At 40.9% G+C, this 19,222-nt stretch overlaps 1 protein-coding gene across 1 annotated transcript in view; it reads left to right on the forward strand.

The window, feature by feature from the left end:
* Positions 1-19,222, forward strand: part of LOC126418795 (synaptotagmin-7) — a 332,326-nt gene that overhangs the window by 249,251 nt on the left and 63,853 nt on the right. The window contains exon 3 of the mRNA XM_050085726.1: positions 12,464-12,611. Within this exon, the coding sequence (XP_049941683.1) occupies positions 12,464-12,611 (148 nt within the window). The remainder of the gene's footprint in view (positions 1-12,463; positions 12,612-19,222) is intronic.

A 19,222-nucleotide genomic window follows, 5' to 3' on the forward strand; every position in this document is an offset into this window, starting at 1 on the left:
TAAGTCGGGTGATGCTGAGGGAATTAGATTCGGAAATGAGACACTTAAAGTAGTAAAGGAGTTTTGAAATTTGGGGAGCAAAATAACTGATGATAGTCGGAGTAGAGAGGGTATATAATGTAGACTGGCAATGGCTAGGAAATCGTTTCTGAAGAAGAGAAATTTGTTAACATCGAGTATAGATTTAAGTGTCAGGAAGTTGTTTCTGAAAGTATTTGTATGGAGTGTAGCCATGTATGGAAGTGAAACATGGACGATAACTAGTTTGGACAAGAAGAGAATAGAAGAATGCTGAAGATTAGATGGGTAGATCACATAACTAATAAGGAGGTACTGAATAGGATTGGGGAGAAGAGGAATTTGTGGCACAACTTGACTAAAAGAAGGGATCGGTTGGAAGGACATGTTCTGAGGCATCAAGGGATCACCAATTTAGTATTGGAGGGCAGCGTGGAGGGTAAAAATCGTAGAGGGAGACCAAGGGATGAATACACTAAGCCGATTCAGAGGGATGTAGGCTGCAGTACGTACTGGGAGATGAAGAAGCTTACACAGGATAGAGTAGCGTTGAGAGCTGCATCAAACCAGTCTCAGGACTGAAGACCACAACAACAACAACAACACAGCATTCAGTAATAACCCATACCATGTACGTTTAGTAGGACAAGATTTTTCTTTGACTTTTGTGTATACTTTCGAGCACTGGAGTCTCTTTTTTTACTGGTTACAGCCGAATACACACCTAAATGTTTCTCGCTACAGAAAAACTTATTGTAAATCACGTTCATCTTTCTATTCCATCGTTACTTGTATAGTCGTTAATCATCGTTATTGCAGTATAACAACCTATAACGCCGTAGACCATGAAATATGTCTTAATATCTTACGTTATGCGTCTGCGGTAGGGATAATACATCGTCTCCGCGCGTAAAATTTACCACTATGGCTGAACGTGTTCTTTAAATGCATATTATTCTTCATATATAATATATCATTTCCCGCTTACTTATTAACCAATTTGTCACCCGTTAAAACGTTAATGAACAGCATTGTTATAAATTAAAGATAATTTCAAAATGCAGCATATTCGTCCTACTATTCCATCGAAATTAAAACTTTGTTATTCGTCTTGATCATACTCTGTTAGTTAATACCAATATTTTAAACATAATTGTATAGCGTATCACTCTTCGCATTTGCTTGCGAGGCGGGATGGCGAGATATACTCACATCATATCACTGCGGCGGCTTAGATCCTGTTCGGTGCACAGGACACGTGACTGTGGTTCCTATGAGGATGCATCTCCTCATTTAGGCAAATGTTGCGATGGTTCCAACTACTCGCCTCAGAAAGTGCGACACACGAACAGTTAAAATACGATAACATGGAAAACAAAGTTTACATGTTTCACAAACAGATGGCGGACGTGACTTCCATAGAGCATCGCGAAGGGCATCCGGCCATAAAGTTAAATAAAATTAGATTTGTCAGAATTAAACAGTGGAACCACCCTGCACAGGATAAACGCTAAACAAAAGAAGAAGAAGACTTGCATGAAATTAGCGATTTCCACCTGACTGAAATATTTGTCCGGACGAATTATTTTCTGATTCTCCTCTCTCGGGCCGCAGGCTTGAGCTTAGTTTACTTTTCAGGAAATTATTAATCGTATACATTTATTTTCCGTGAGAAGTACGTTGTAATACTGCGGCTGATACAGTGACTAAAGTAAGCAAAATGCTTTGAAGGTAATGACGCAAAAAATCTTACCTGCTGGTGAAAATGGCTCAAATGCCTGACAGTTGATTCCTACACTAGCGAATTTGTCGGGCACTTTTGTCGTAAATGTATGGCCGTACGGTCACATAAATTATCGCTACGGTACTGACCTTTCATTATACTACGTATCGATATTAATCATCACACCAAGCGCCTCTTTAATGTATGGTAACTGCTACTAAATCATTGTAGCATTTACCTGTGAAAAATAACTGTTTACCTATTGAAATATTTACATTTCCATCCGTAGCAGCAACAATTACCCACCATTGCTGTTACTAGTAAATAAATGTGTAGAAACAGGGCAAATAACGGGATGTGAAATGTATTTAAAACAACAGTTACAACAGAAAGCATCTAACAATACGAGCGTACATTCAAATACAGAGACGTTGCAACGAACAAGAAAGTGATAAACGACTATATAAATGGAAATAAGAAATAACTGATCATAATAGCCACTGAGACATAACAAACAGAGACGTAGAACGTAATTAAATTAATCGCCCACCACAAACACTAAAAAACGTTTCTACGATTGTTTCCACTCAAAATAATTGCCATTATTTCTAGAGGAGTCTCTTCCACACAAAATAACACTCACGGATCAGATGAGATACCTACACATTCTTTTTTTAGATAATGTGAAGAAACTTGCTCCCCTTCTATCAACAGTTCTTCTTAGGCCGCTGGATCAATGAAGGGTACCTACCAAATCGAAAAAAGCACAAGTCATTCAAGTTTTCAAAAAGGGTCGTGGGATAGGTGCACATTTAGTTCACGTCAGTATATTGTGAAATTATGGAACACGTTCTATGCTCTAGAATTACAACGATTTTGGAGAACGAAAATCTCGTCTACAGTAGTCGACATGGATTCCGCGAGCGGATATCTTACGAAACTCAACTCTCTCTGTTTCCCCACGAGATCTATGGCGTTGCAATCAACAGCTCTCAGTTTGATACCGCGTTTAATGACGTCCAGAAGGTATTTGACATCGTATCGCACTGTCATGTACTGAAACAAATTCGAGCTCACCGAATACTGGACCACATCTCCGACTGGATTCAAGACTTCCTTGCAAACATAAGTCAACACGTCACTCTTTACGGAAAAAATCGACACATGTATAGATAATTTCCGGAGTGCTTAAGGGAGTGTGATGGGGCCATTATTGACAGCGGTTGATGCTTTTGTCAGTAAGAAATTAGCAAATCCAGAACACAGTATCTATTTGCAGACTTACCTGCAGCGGATTGATGAATGGTGCAGGCACTGACAGTTCTCGTCGACTGTAAATAAATGTAACATTTTGCGCACACACAGGAAAAGAAATCCACTACAGTAAAACTGCAGTATTGATGAGAAATTACTGGGAACAGTATCTACCACAAAAAACTAGTAGTAGCTACCCAAAACGACCGTCAGTGGAATGAGGACATAAAACAAAAAAGCAAATGTAAGACTGAGTGAGATTCATATCAAGAATCTTCCATGAAGGAAGTGACTCACGGGGCGTCTGTTGATTGAGTATTGTTCATGAATCCGGGCTTCTTACCAGATAGGACTGATAGAAGAAACAGACAAGATGCAAAAAGAGCGAAACATTCCGCCACGGAAGCGTCTAGTCAGAGCCTGATCGTTACGAAGATACTGCACGAACTCAAGTAGCACATGTTAAAAAAGGGGCATTATGTGTCACGGAGAGGTTTTTATTGAAATTTCTAGAATTCTTTCTGGGAGGAGTCGGACGACGTATTAATTCTTCACACTGACATCTCGCGAAAGCCCATGTTGGGAAAATTCGAGAAACTAGAGCTAATACAGTGGCTTACCGACAGTTACTATTTTCACTCGCTATTAGCGAGTAGGACAGGGAAGCGGGATCAGTTAGTAGTACCAGAAGTACCCTCCACCACACTCCTTTAGGTGGCTTGCGGAGTATGATGTAGACGTACATGTAATATCTATATCTACATTTATTTCGCAAGCCACCATACGGTGTGCGGTGGAAGGTACATTATCCTCACTGTAACTTCCCGTGTTTCATGTTCCATTGGCTCGTGGGAAGAACGACTGCTGGTAAGCCTACATGCGGGCCCCGAGTCTCTCTAATTTTACTTTCGTGGTCAGTTTGCGAGATACGTACAACATCTATCCGCAAATGCACCTTAGAAGGCACACCTTATTTTGAGCGCTCATTTTATCCTCTCTCTTCCTCTGGAATGTTTTTCCCTCTACGGCTTCCTCTAGACCGTGGAAGTTTTCCTTTGATCTCTCAACACAGGTCCGGTCACCCTAGTTGATTTCCTAACAACTGCAAATAAATATCTATCGTTGACTATCCAACATAGGACCTCCACATTTCTTATCAGTCCCCCTAATGTTCAACACCATTCTCCCCAGCATCCCACCCATAACACTTCTACGAGCTTTCATGATGCTGAAATAACTGTGGGTCAGAAACTTCTGTTAATCAACACAAAGACAAACCAGTCCAAAGTTGCCAATTTCACTTCTTTTATTCAATCGATGTCCAGTTTCGGGTGGCCGGCCGAAGTGGCCGTGCGGTTAAAGGCGCTGCAGTCTGGAACCGCAAGACCGCTACGGTCGCAGGTTCGAATCCTGCCTCGGGCGTCGATGTTTGTGATGTCCTTAGGTTAGTTAGGTTTAACTAGTTCTAAGTTCTAGGGGACTAATGACCTCAGCAGTTGAGTCCCATAGTGCTCAGAGCCATTTGAACCAGTTTCGGGTGAGATCTAATTTAAAAACATCGTAATATAGTCAAAAATAGTATTTCTGAAAATGTGAAAACCATGTAGCTGCTCGTTGCACATTTTTGACATGTTTTCACATCTTCAGCAATACCGTTTCTATATTACGATGATTTGAAAATGGGTCTCGGCCCGATACTAGTCATAAAGTGAATAAGAGAAGTAAAATTTGCAACTTCGGACTGCTTTTTCATTGTCTTCATTACACATCTATTCATTTATTTTCCGCTTTTATGATTGTTGTTATGACAGGCAATTGAACTCAAAACCAATTTAATAATTATAACAAGTCCTGGAAGGTGTAATTATTTTCTTCCTTGCTGTGTGTAATGACAGAACCATGGTAATGCGAGGGAAAAAAAAACAGGGTCACACATAAGAAGTATATAAAATGTTTTAGATTGCTGCCTCTGCGAAGATAAGCATTACATATTCCCGTATTTGCGAAATCCGTTTCGTGTCTGTACATTAAATTATTAATACAGCTAGGACATATCATAACCTTCCACTGAAATTTGTATTTCTCATATTCGATGCATTGCGGAGAGGTAGCTACGTGATGAGATGATAGTCTTCAACTTTCTCGGCATAGACGCCATGAAGCTGTTATGAAATAATGGAATTTATCAGTGAAATTGCGTCAAATTCATAACTGGAATTTGCTGCATCAAAAGTGCAGTTTTGTCGAATTTGAATTTTCATGATTAGCTTGGTCTACAAATTACATACACTTTACATTTACATAGGTAAGTGACAGAGACAGCAAAGTTTCTTCGGGAAATTTTCGCTTTTGATGATTACGAGAACGTAATAGCTAAGTACGATCCGATATTCTGTTATTGTTACGATATCATCATTCATAGACTCTATAACAAACTGAATTCATTTTAATGAGAGAAATTATAGTGTTTTCTTGCTATTAAAACTGAGACTGAACGTTGTTATCTCCTGTAATTTTTTTCCTGTATTTACGTACTTACATAGTAAATATACATTCAAACAAGGAGAGAGAGCGTTAAAACTTCTTTTCTCTCAGTTTTGTTCAGTTTCTAAAGTGGAGTTTAGCGCGTGAGTGTATTTTAGCAAACATGCAGTTATCGAAGATGGTCGTTACAGCTTTTGTCTGTGGCGAAACTCTACATCCAGGACGATATAACTTCTGATTCCTAGCCCTTTTGTTGAGTGTGAAGTATGATAATTATTGTATGCTCATTTTCTTCAGCTATATCTTCAGTTTCACTGGCAATAGCAGATTGTATTGTACAGTAACCAGACAGTACTACTCCGTACGGAGCGCAATTTCTCTTACGGTCGTGGTCCTTATGCGAAATGTACGTTGCCGGCAGTAAAATCATTACCGGTATACAGTAAGCTGTAAATGTCGGATCTATAAATTTTCTCAGCAGCGTTCATCGAAAATAACGGGCCTTCGCTCCAGGGATTCCCATTTGAGTTCCCGAAGCATCTCCGTAATACTTAAGTTTCGATCGAATCTATCAGTAACAAACCTGGCACCTCTCATCTGAATTGCTTTGATGTCCTCCTTTAATCTAACCGGGTAGGGATCTCAAGCACTCGAGTACTCAAGACTGTGTCTCACTATTCTCCCTATATGCGGTCTCATTTACATGTGACCCACACTTTTCTAAAACTTCCCCAATTAATCCGAAGTCGACAATTCGCCTTCCCTGTTAAAATACTTGCATGCTCGTTCCATTTCTTATTGCTTTTCAACGTTACACCTTGATAGTTAATCGACCTGTCTGTCAAGTGGTAAACTATTAGTGATGTATTCGGATAATGTGGAACGGTTTTTCCCACCATTTGAATTAACTTCCGTTTTACTAGTTTACACCTAGGTGTCATTCATAACAACAATTAGAAATTTTCCCTACAGCTCCCATTCATCTCCAACTAGGAACTTTGTCTAAGTAATCTTTCATACTCCAGAGTCACTCAACTGTCGGTACACCCATAGAATAATCAGCTAACAGCCGCAGATTACTGCTCGTCCTGTCCAGAGAGAGAGAGAGAGAGAGAGAGAGAGAGAATAACAGCGCTCCTATCATGCTTACCTAGAGCATTCATGACGGTACCCCTGTCTCTAATGAACAATCGCCTTCGATTACTACGCACTGGGTCCTACTACTTAAGAAGTCATAAAGTAACCCACATGTCTGGAAACTCAGTCCGTATGCTCGGAGATACGTTAACGGTCAGCAGGGGACACCGTGCCAAACGCTTTTCGGAGATTTAGGAATACTGAATCTGCAGTTGCGCGTCATCTACAGCACGTACGATATCATGTGAGACAAAGGCAAGCTGTATATCAAATGTATTCGTAGTTGCGAATATAGAAGACCATAAACTGTATAATGGAATGACGACAATGAATATTCGTTTCAGACCAGGACTGGAACCCGGATTTCCTGCTTATCGCTAGCGGTCCCCTTATCATTAGGCTATTCGAGTACGACTCACGGGCAGACGCAAATCACCACATGTTTTCAACCGCCGGCCGCGGTGGTCTCGCGGTTCTAGGCGCGCAGTCCGGAACCGTGCGACTGCTACGGTCGCAGGTTCGAATCCTGCCTCGGGCATGGATGTGTATGATGTCCTTAGGTTAGTTAGGTTTAAGTACTTCTAAGTTCTAGGGGACTGATGACCACAGCAGTTGAGTCCCATAGTGCTAAGAGCCATTTTTTTTTGTTTTCAACCATTTGTCTACAACCTGTACTTGTACATCCGTCATGTATATTCCTGTACCGGCGAGGCATTTTACTTGAAAGTCGCTTGGCCAATATCGGCAGATAAATACGATAATGCAGTGCCTATGTTGTTCCGAATTACGATGCAATGTTTCTTGGACCATGGTTGACGATATGTTGAGGTTTGGGTCGGCCCGTGAGTCCTGATCGAACAGCCTAATGGTATGGCTAGCATTCGCGGTGAGGTGGAGATCCTGGTTCGAGTCCCAGGCCGGCAAAATTTCCATTGTCGCTGTTCCACTACGCAGCTGATGATTGTCCAAATTCGCAACTGCGAAAGCATTTCATGTATTTCATAACGGCTGGAGTCGCCCCAGTGCCTGTTCCTTCGGCCGTGCATTCATTTCCGAAGACCCAGTGCATCTTAACTTGGAATACAACAGGCACTACAGGCACTGCAATATCGCAAAGGCAAGATGAGTTTTGCACGAGCGATACCTCCTTAAACGGTGCTGATCTGTTGACTGGAGATTTCCGTACCAAGGAAGTTAATTTGACTGGAATTGAAAGCTATGTGATGAGTTTTCGTCAGTTTGTAGAGACAGCAGACTACGATGATAGGAAACAATACGAGAGTCACAGTAACGAAGGCTATTTAAAAGCAAAGGCAGCAGTTTAATACTTTCAACATGCTGACCACGAGGTGCATGAAATGAATAAAACTCGACACACGGAAGGACCCACACCTGCTACCTGAGATTAGGACTGTTGTCAAATATAGAGTGGCGTCCACAGAGCTGACCGTTACAAAAATAATCAACTGCAGATACGTAGTTACATCGTGGAACGGTCGTTTGCAGATGTTAGGTACAAAGAAGAGAGGTAGAGAAAACGAAAGTGAGGGACATGTTGATTCAATTCATTTCGTGAACTGGCTCCAAGCGTTCCGGAGATGCGCCAAAGAAAGGGAAGAACTTCGTTATCGTCCGGGGCCGAACGTAGCCCGCATGCCGATTAGGGGCACGCGCCGACCTGGAGCCAGCTGCCGCCGAAAACTAAAGGAACCACTCAAAGTCGTCTCATCCGTCTATCCTGGGATTCCGTAATACTCTGGCGCCGCTTGCTGCGTAAAGATATCTATCTCTTACTATACCGCATTATTAAATGTTTTATTTTACGATATTCCTATCCGATAGAAGTTGCATCTAGTATATAGTACGTATTTCTTCATTACGTGTGTATAAAAGTTTTAAAAAAAGGAGAAAAATGCTATATCTGGAAATTCGTCCAAATTTAGACTGATCGAAATTTTAACTGAAAGAGTGTGCAATTACATTTATTGCTTGGAGATAGAGCCTGATGGTTCGTTCCCCTGCTGTCAGTTTTATTCGCTACTTTGCTTTTGTAGCTTACCAACTGTCCTCTTCTACTGACATACCGGCTGCTCCGTGCATAGTCATCGATGTGTCTCATGCGCTCATTTTTAAGGACTCGTGTTGTGACATTATTCTTCCGCCACAGAGCCGACTACGGTTTTTATCAACTCATGTTGTGATATGTGCCCAAAACTTCTCTTCCACTCAAAAATGCCTCTAAGTACTACTGGACTTAACACTTGAGGTCATCAGTCCCTTAGAACTGCTTAAACCTAATTAACCTACGGACATCACACACATCGATGTCCGAGGCAGGATTCGAACCTGCGTCAGTAGCAGCCACATGGTTCCGGACTGAAGCGCCCGGAACCGCTCGGCAACAGCGGCCGGAGCCTTCTCTACCTCTCATTATATATTTTATTAGGCAACATTTTTGTCAACTCGTCGCAGAACGTGTTGTCCTTAGACTTCCCTCTGCAACACCATGTTTCAGAGGCTTAAACTACTACATTTACATAACTATTCGGCACTGGCCTACTTAGTGAATCCTTCGTCGAGCCCAAGCCCGAGGCGACTGAGAAAAAGGGCAGATGGCTGCTGTCCTAAAATCACAGAACAGATTCTTAAATCGATGTGAAAATCACTATGTAGCCTCTAAAAATTTTCTTCAAATTATCCATTTAACATGTAACTAACTCTAGTCCTTCAGTTTAAGAGTCTCTTCCCCTGCTGAATAGTTGTAACTGTAAGAGAGAAAAGTAGTGTTCAGCATAGAGGCAGGAATTTGCAGCGTTAAAAAGTCGTTCTTGGTGGAAAATGCGTATTTATATCCATCAATTCCTTGTCACTGTCAAGATTATGGGGCAGTAATTAGTAATGAGTGAAACATAAATGACAATCACACTACGGTTTATTTTCGTTTCATTGTTATCTTTTGTCAAATAATAAAGTAAAATCTTTTTCAATGACTGTACTAGAATTAGATAAGGTAATAAACATCTTGAAAGTAGTATACAAGTTTGCTATTAGGCGAGATAAATAACTGACTATGCACGAGTCGAGAGGATATGAAGTGCACACTTGTAACAGCAAGACAAGATATTCTTAGAAAGAGAGATGTTTAACTACCTAATGAAAATTTGAGAGGTAGGAAATGTTCTCGCATGCATTCGTCCCGGGAATAGCCTAACACGCAGAGAAAAATTGACAGTAAACGATATACGCAAGAGGATAATGGAAGCTTCTAGTAAGTTTTGTTGTAGAGCCGTGATGTAGATTACTGGAGTGAATTGGATAACTAAAAAAAAGCTATTGAACAGAATTGGGCAGAAAATAAGTTTATACATACATCCCGAATCACGAAGGTATGGTCACTCTGTTAAAGTGTGTTGCCGAGTGGTAATACTTGTAGCTGTAAGCCGAGTATACATCCAAGCTAAGACGTACGTAGTATAATTTTGATGTGTACTTTACTCCAGGAATGTATATGACTTATTCAAATCTTTTTCGATGTAGTTGTTTTCATATAATTATTTTAAGGCATGATATGGAAGGCTTGTTCTCTTTACTATACTTCTAATGCATGTGAATGTACCATAGATTCAACTATGTGATGTTTTAAAGTTACTTGGCTGTATCTGTTCCTATGATATCGGTCGTTATGGTTGTGCTCGGTGGAAAAATTTTATGTATATAAAATAATTATTTTCATCATATATTTTCACTGTTTTATACTTACTAAGTTACGGCATTATGAAGCCTCATACTTTATATTTGCATTGTCTTTGGATGAAAGATCTTCCGCGTAGCTTTGTGACCTGGATCGTATTTGTATGCTAGACTGCCACTATTTCATTTGTTGTGTGGTTGAGCCATTGCTATAGTACTGGATACGTATATTAAAAGTTATTACCCTCTTTACTCGACCATGTTGCTCATTTATATCTGTGCCATAAATGTAATGTGTTCGTGTCACTGTAAAGTTTCAGACTGCTGTTTTCTTTGGAAATTATGTTTTGTTTCGTTGTTCATGGATTCTTTTCTCGTTTCATTCGTTTTTACGGCACCATGAGGACGGTTTATGGCGAAATCGATTGTGAGTAAATAGTTTACAAGAGAGCACTGTGTCATTAAGCGTGTCTACTAGAGAGAATATATTGAGTAGTAAGAGCCATTTTACACCAGGGTCTAAATAAGATTTCTCTGGGCAGAGAGAATCAGTTAAAGTGTAAACTGCACGTTATAAAAATTTGAGTTTGTATATAAAAATGTATATGCTCCGAAATGGCATCAGAGCAGTGAACCGTCCTATCGCTGCCTTAACAATCAGTTTTTTGTGTTAGAGAACGGTATCGGAAAAGCATCGAACGGCTTATGGCATTGTATTACTCTTCATGTGTTGTGCACCTCCCTCCGACGTGCCTTTCTTCGTCACCGTCAGCCGAGGTGAAACTGGATACTGTGCTGTAGTTAAGCTGATGTTTCACCGTTGGTTTTGTCCTGTGTGGTTCTGTGCTCATCATAGCTCAGCACATTCTGTAACACAACACTCGCATTCACATTTTCTACAACATAGATTGGTTATTCACATTGTAACCTCCCCGTGAAAATTTGAAAGTAAAAAGAATTGAATATAATTGCAAATAGTGCCAAATGTTAGCTTCCCAGAGTAATAAAACTCAATGATAATAAAAATGTGCAAAAATGTTAAGTCCCCACAAAATTAACGTTAAGGTGAACCTGATAAATTCTATAAGGGCAGCTGCGCAGACCTTAGGCCCTGTGCAATATTTAATCTGATAAATTGATTCTGGGAGGAAAAGCATAGGAAATATTGTTTCAATTGGAATGATTCTTTTCTTAAAAACGATTGCTTTGAAAACAAAATTATTATTGGGGCATTTCTTGAACAAATTAATTACTATTAACAGATGTTATTGGCTGGGCGCAATGCTGCTTCATTACCTTATTTAACAATATACCTCGTCCCGAACCGTGACCAGAACCCATGTCGACGCCCGCCGACTCCTCACACACAACTTCCGACTGAGTACAACTCGCAACTGACAGCTCGCAACTGAACTCTCGCGCAGTCAAGCGTAGACTAGCCACGATAAATAACTCTCTGGTCAGAGATTCTGTCATGCCTCGCCATCGCTGGTACTGAATACATACGCGTTTCAACATCCACGCTTCTGTGGTGATGCTTGCTGAGTAGGGGAGGGATTTTGTAATTGCCATAACCTGGCAAAACTGTCTTTTTAGGGCCAGAAAATGGTGCTGGAGAAATTGTCTAGTACTGTCCTTATTTTGTAATTTTTAAAAATTGTGTAATGACTCGTCAATCTCTATTGGTTCGGTAATTTCATTATAGGCATCACCATAAAATATAATGTCGTCGTGTGTTCCCGTATGACTGCATCGATAGATGTCATTCTCTTCCATGCTGAGGCTGTACATTACCCTTAGGTAATGTACCCTACCTTTACAGAGGTTTACAAAAATGGTTCAAATGGCTCTGAGCACTATGGGACTTAACTGCTCAGGTCATCAGTCCCCTAGAACTTAGAACTACTTAAACCTAACTAACCTAAGGACATCACACACATCCATGCCCGAGGCAGGATTCGAACCTGCGACCGTAGCGGTCGCGCGGCTCCAGACTGTAGCGCCTAGAACCGCTCGGCCACTCCGGCCGGCAGAGGTTTACATGTAAAACAAATAATTACCTAGTGCTTAGTACGATCTGACGTTTTTGTTTCCCCGTTGTGAATGTGCTCATGTTTTGCGTATAATATAAGACGTCAATTATTGTTGTGTTGGCAGGCGAAGGACTTGCCCGCCAAAGACATCACGGGTACTTCGGACCCTTACGTCCGCGTCACGCTGCTACCTGACAAGAAACACCGGCTGGAGACAAAGATCAAGAGGCGCACCCTCAACCCGCGCTGGAACGAGACCTTCTACTTTGAAGGTGAGTACGCTCTCTGTGTCCACTTCATTCATATCACGCATGACTAACAAGAAATACGCTCATCCCATCAAACACTGTGTCCAGTTTTGATACTGTCCTCAGTTTGACTGGGAAGAGAGTTCGCAATTTTTCCAGGTACATTATATCCAGTTGAAGCTGCTCATTGACGGTGAGATACTGTAGTGCTATCAAATTCTGGCCGTGTCCATTGCCACTTTTTACCCGCTGTTCCCAATAGTCCCAAATAATTTCAGTGGACTGAAGATCGGCTGATTTAGCGCGCAATTCTTTGTGCGGTAGGGTGGCTGAGTATTCTTCAAATCAGGAACATATGCATGCAATTGTTTGAAAATTGCTGTCCTCATAATGGAAGGTGGGAATCTCCACAGCATATTTATCATTAAGTAGAGGAAAGGGGAGCAGTTAGTCACTGAGAATGTTGCAATAAACATCGTCGTTGAGATTCATCATAGCAGGAACGATTGCACCCAAATAATGATCTGAGAAACTTCTCTGTTTTGAGTTGTACCCTCTACACGCTGCGGTCTATACATCAACACGGAAATCATTTCTCATGAAGCTATTCATTAGTGGAAAGGCAGCAAAACTCGTGCTCCCCGGCCACGTTACAGGTCTAAAGTCAGCAATAGAATCAAATACTCAGCCCTGAGGACGAAGATATCGAGCACTAATGGAAAAGATTCAAAAGCATCGTTCAACATACGTTAGACAAGAATGATTCAAGTCGGGTGTTAAGGACTGAGAGAGACGCATCACTGTTTAATAGCCGTCTTAGGAAACTGCTACGTGAACAAGGAGAGCTTCATCACATATGCAAGAGAAGTCAAAACCTAGTTGACAAACAAAAGCTGAACGAAGCGAAAATGAACCCGAGGAGAGCAATAAGAGAAGCCCACAGTGACATTCAAAGTAAAATTTTGTCAACCGACCTGATTGAAATCCCAAAAAGCTTTCGGTCTTACGTAAAATCGGTAATCGGTTCTAAACTCCCTCTTCTCTCAGTGACCACCGTGCCATCCGAACAGAAAATAACAGACACAAGGCTGAAATACTGAATTTGGTCTTCTGAAATTGTTTTACGTTGGAAAATCGTAACCGGCCCCTCCTTCGAAGCATTTTACGAACGTTGAAATGGCAGTTATTTAAATGACCGATGGCGGAATAGGTAAGCTGCTACAGTCGCTTAGCAGTGGAAAGCCATCAGGACCTAATGACATAATTATAAGATCCTACAAAGATCATGCGAAAGAATATGCAGTTTTTCGTATATCGGTGGAAGATCCCTAGCTACTGGAAAAAAGCACAGGTTATTTCCGTTTTCAAAAAGGACCTAGGGCAAATGCTCATAATTTTAGGCCTGAATCTGTTGTAGAATTGTGAAACATGTTTTATGCTCAAGACGTTCGGGAGAACGAAAATCTCCTCTATAAAAATCAACATGGAATCTGCAAAAAGAGACAATGCAAATCTCAGCTCTTTCTGTTCCTCAAAGAGAGCCATAGCGCTCTTGACAACGACCGTGTTCCTAGACTTCAGGAAGGGTTCTAAAAACGTCCCGCACTGCCCTTTATTGAAAAACGTATGAGCTTACCGAGTATAGGGCCGGATTCGCTACTGAATCCGAGACTTTCTTACAAATAGATCGAACACGTAGCTCGTAATGGAACAGAAGCTGCAGATGTAACGGTAATTGCCGGAGTACCCTAAGGAAATGTGACAGGACTGATACTGTGTATAATGTATATAAATAAGCTCTATAAGACTGTCCCCAGATTATTTAATTGGCTATAAGAAAATAGCAACGCCAGAAGATACTATCCATTTGCAGGCTCTGGCAGTTGACCATGAGTGTAAATAAGTGTAACATATTGAGCGTACATAGGAAAAGAATTGATGAAAAATTGTTGGAAACGGTTTGTACCGTAAAATATCTGTGAGTAACTATCCAGAGCTACCTTAAGTGGAATGACCACATGAAACAAGTAGTACGATGCCAGATTGAGATTCGTAGGAAGAAACTCAAAGGAAAGTAACTCATCCACGGAGGAAGTGATTTATAAAGCGTTTATTCGACCAACTCTTGAGTATTGTTCACCAGTCTGGCTCCCCTACCAGGTAGGACTGACGGAAGAGGTGGAGAAGATCCGACGAAGAGCGGCGCATTTCGTCACAGGTTCGTTTAGTTGGCGCGATAGGGATACAGATATGCTCAGCAGTGGCAAATGTTGCAAGTGAAATGTTGTGCCTCACGGATTGGGTTACTACTGATATTTCAAGAGAACGTCTTCCGTAAAGAGTCAGACAGCATATTACTTCCTCCCACATACTTGTACATCTAACGATTCGACCGCGAGGAGAAACTTCGAGAACTTCGATCTCATACAGAGGCCTATCGACATTCAGACTTCCGAACCGCCATTCTCAAGAGGAACAGGTTGAGGTTGGCCGGGGGTGGGGGGTTGGGGGAATCAGTTAGTGGTACCAGAAGTACCCTCCCGCCCTCCACCTACACCATCAGTTGGTTTACGTAGTAAAATATAGATCTATGATCCATTGGAGACGTGTAGATTTACTTGCCGCTGGGAGCAATGACCTTCGCTCTGAAACCGATTGAGATAGGTCTGCATTTACTGACAGCAGCACTTCTGACCTGAAACAGCTATGAATGGCAGGGCGTGACGGTACACCATTCCCTTTAGACACGTTGATAAACCAATAAATCCGCCCGGGTTCCCGGGTTCGATTCCCGGCGGGGTCAAGGATTTTCTCTGCCTCGTGATGGCTGGGTGTTGTGTGCTGTCCTTAGGTTAGTTAGGTTTAAGTAGTTCTAAGTTCTAGGGGACTGATGACCATAGATGTTAAGTCCCATAGTGCTCAGAGCCATTTGAATCATTTTTGAAACCAATAAACAATGGAACTTCATCCACGGGGAGGTTACGGTCACTTTCAAACGCTATATCCCTTTTCCACCATCCTGTCATATCCCTACGTCGACCCATCTTACATTGACGATTCCATATAACCAACTGGATAAAACACACCACTTTATTGCCGTATCATTTCCGTGACGCCAAAAGATATACTGAGTGAGCTGGTACAGTGGCAAATCATTGGATACGTGTTCAGGATGGTGGTGGTTAAAATTCTGTCCGACTGATTTACCTACGCCTCTTAATACGAATGCTGGTATGGCTCCTCCGGAACAGCATGGTCCATTTTCTTCGCCAATCCGAGCTTCTGCTGTGAACTTGTTGTCCATTTAATTAGGGGGTTCACGTGCTTACCCACGGAGGGAACACGCACGCGGAATCATTATCCTAGAAGTATTTTTCTCTCTTCTAGACACATCGAATGACTATGTAACAAGTGGGCCTCTGCGTTTCTGCGAATATAATTAAACTTCACATCGAAAACAAAAATAAAGACCCCTCTTTTCAAAATATCAATAGATCTACACCTACATGATTACTCTGCAGTTCACAACTAAGTACCAGATAAAGGTTCCATCGAATCACCTTGAAGATATTTCTCTACCGTTCCACTCTCGAACAGCGCGCGGAACAAACGAAAGCTTAAATATCTCCGAGGGGGCTCTCATATCGCTTATTTTACTATACGTATCATTTCTTCCTATGCATATGGGAGCCAACGAAGTAATTTAGCAATCGGAGGAGAAAACATGTGATTGAAATTCCGTAAAATTATCCTCTGGCTATGAAAAATACCTCTGTTTTAACGACTAACACCTCAGATCACGTATTATGTCCGTGACAATCACTCCAGTATTTCTCGATAACACAAAAGTAGCTGCCCTTGTTTGATTTTCTTTTCTTTTTATTGTCCTCCGTCAGTTCTACCTGATACAGGACGCATACAAAACAGCATAAGAGAACGTGCAAGCGTAGCGTAGGCAATCTCTTTAGTGGACCTGTTGCATCTTGTAAGTGTTCCGCCAATAAATAGCAATCTTTCGTCCGAATTCCCCCACAAAACAATGTACGTCACCATCTAGTTTAAGTTACTCGTAACTGTAATCCCTAAGTATTTAGCTGAATTCACAGCGTTTAGATTTGAATGACTTACCGTGTAACTGAAATCTGGTGGATTGCTTTTAGTACTCAAGTAAATGACTTCGCATTTTTCATCAATTTGGATGAACAGCCGCTTTTCGAATTATACGGATTCCTCGTCTAAATTATATTGCAACTAGTTTTGATCATGTGACGGTTTTAGAAGGCGGTAAATGACTGCATCATCTACAAACAAGCTTAGAAGACTGTTCAGATTGTGTCCTAAGTCGTCTATACGTATGAATAATCATGGATGGCTTGATATTACTTCCGTTTTACTCGATGACTTTCCGTCAGTTACTACGAACTCGGACCTTTCTGACACGAGACGCTAGTCCGTAGACACTCGTGTAGTCGCTTGTGAGGAACGGTGTCAAAAAGACTCATGGAAATGTAGAAACATGCAATCAATTTGCTGTCCTCTGTCGACAATGTTCATTACTTCCAGGGAATAAAGAGCTGGTTGAATTCCACAAAGACGATATTTCCTGAATCCGTGCTGACAGATTCTAATAATTCATAATGTTCCAACAGAGTATATGTTCCAAAATACCACGGCCAATCGACGTTAGTGAAATTGTGATTCAGTGGATTATTCCTATTTACTTCCTTGAGTATTGATGTCACCTATGCAAGTTTCCATCTATAAGTAAGGATGTTTCGTCGAGCACGTGGCTGTGTGTTATTGTTAAGCATGGAACTATTGTGTTAGCATACTCTGAAAGGTACCTAATTAGTATACAATACGGACTGGAGAACTTGCTTTTATTAAGTGATTTTAGGGGACATTGTACGTCCTATGCCGCACAACGTTAAATTATCGAATTTTGTGACCCATCATCTTGGAAGCTCTTTAAGACACCAAGTTACAATTTTCCGTAGTTATAGAATCTACGTTTCTAGCTACACTGAACTAGATTTATTAATAACATTGTATTGTGGGGTATGTTTTTTTTTCAAACAGTCTAATTCTTGACATAATTTTGTAAATCAATAAACATAAAAACAAAACAACTCAGGATATTTTAATTATTCTAGTTCCATATGTGTTGAATCTTACACTTGACGTGCTGTGAAAACTTCATGTCCCTACCATCAGTACTGTTTCAGAAAACGGGTCATTTATTGCAGAACATATAGTTCAGAGATATTGAGGCTAAAAACTTTTTTTTTATTACAAGTTCTTAAACAGACTTACATTTCTGCGTCTTTCATGCACTAGAATTGCCCTGGCCCATAGTCTGTGTCTTCGTCAGTGTCACATCAGCCCAGTGCTTGCCAGTCACACGTCAACGTTCAAAATATTATTTGAATGTCTCACAATTGTCTGATTTTAATGTATTATATACCACAATGTTCAGGAAAGGAGTAGAAAATAGAAAATGTCAAATTTAAACGAATTTCTCGTACAATGTCCCCTTAAACTGCTTCGCTACTCCAAGGATACTATTTCTAAGTAACTCATGTTGGCAGCAGTATTTGATTAGAATTTCGGAACATTTATTTCATTTTCTTTGCTCAAGGAATTTTGGAAAGACGTGTTTATTAACTCTGCCTTAGTGGTACTATCATTAGCAATGCTGTCGTGCAGCGAACGTATTGCTTGTGCCTTGTCGCTGGATTATGTTACGCACAACCAGAATCTCTGCCTGATTTCGAGACAGTTCCGTTGAGGAAACTATTAAAGGCATCTCGAATTGAAATCCGCACTAAATTTCAAGCTTTTGCGATCTTTCAAATTTGAAATTCTTTATTCCATTGCTTCCATAACGGTTGATCAAATAAGACGTGCGTATTTCTCAAACCTATAAATAATTTTAAAAAAAGAGCTATAGTATAGTCGTCTTGAGAATTAACGTAGCCTAGTTGGCGACCGGAAAAAGATAATGAAGCATAAAATTAAAGACCAGTTATAATTAGGTCAGTTTAACTTCAGGAAAAGTAAAGACTCAGGAAAGGCTCTTATGACATTATGTTGGATGACTGAAGCAGAATTCAATAAAAATCAAAATTCATGACCGGTCAAGATTACTTAGGTGTCTCCACAGTCTTCTACGACGATCACCCGAAAGTCATTCAAATCCTGTAGACCCCAGTGCCACTGATCCACTTTCTACTCCAGGCGTTCCTCTGTTCACGCCCTTCACGGAACACGGGACTGTTGTTATTAACGGATGCCTTGAGGCCAAATAGATCCTGTCCTATTTGCACTGTTGCGTACGAGTGTGGGCCAAACCAGTTGTTCACCTTGATTCGAAATAATCAGCGCACAGCTCTGTTGATACTTGGCGACTCTACGAGGCAGATAATCAAAGTCTTATGTCTTACGATATCAGCTGAGTTGTCAACTGTCATGGCTGAGATGTAAATCAGTTCGGTGGACAACTTTCTCCGCTGACAACCTCTCTTGCGTCCATCGCAAAGCTTGAAATGCACCGGCGAGACATACTGACAGACTGAAGAGTGCGAAATTTGCTATTTGCTGTACTGTCACGTTAACAGTTTGAAGGAAGTATAATT

This window comes from Schistocerca serialis, chromosome 9 (assembly GCF_023864345.2).
Source record: "Schistocerca serialis cubense isolate TAMUIC-IGC-003099 chromosome 9, iqSchSeri2.2, whole genome shotgun sequence".
NCBI classification, from domain to species: domain Eukaryota; kingdom Metazoa; phylum Arthropoda; class Insecta; order Orthoptera; family Acrididae; genus Schistocerca; species Schistocerca serialis.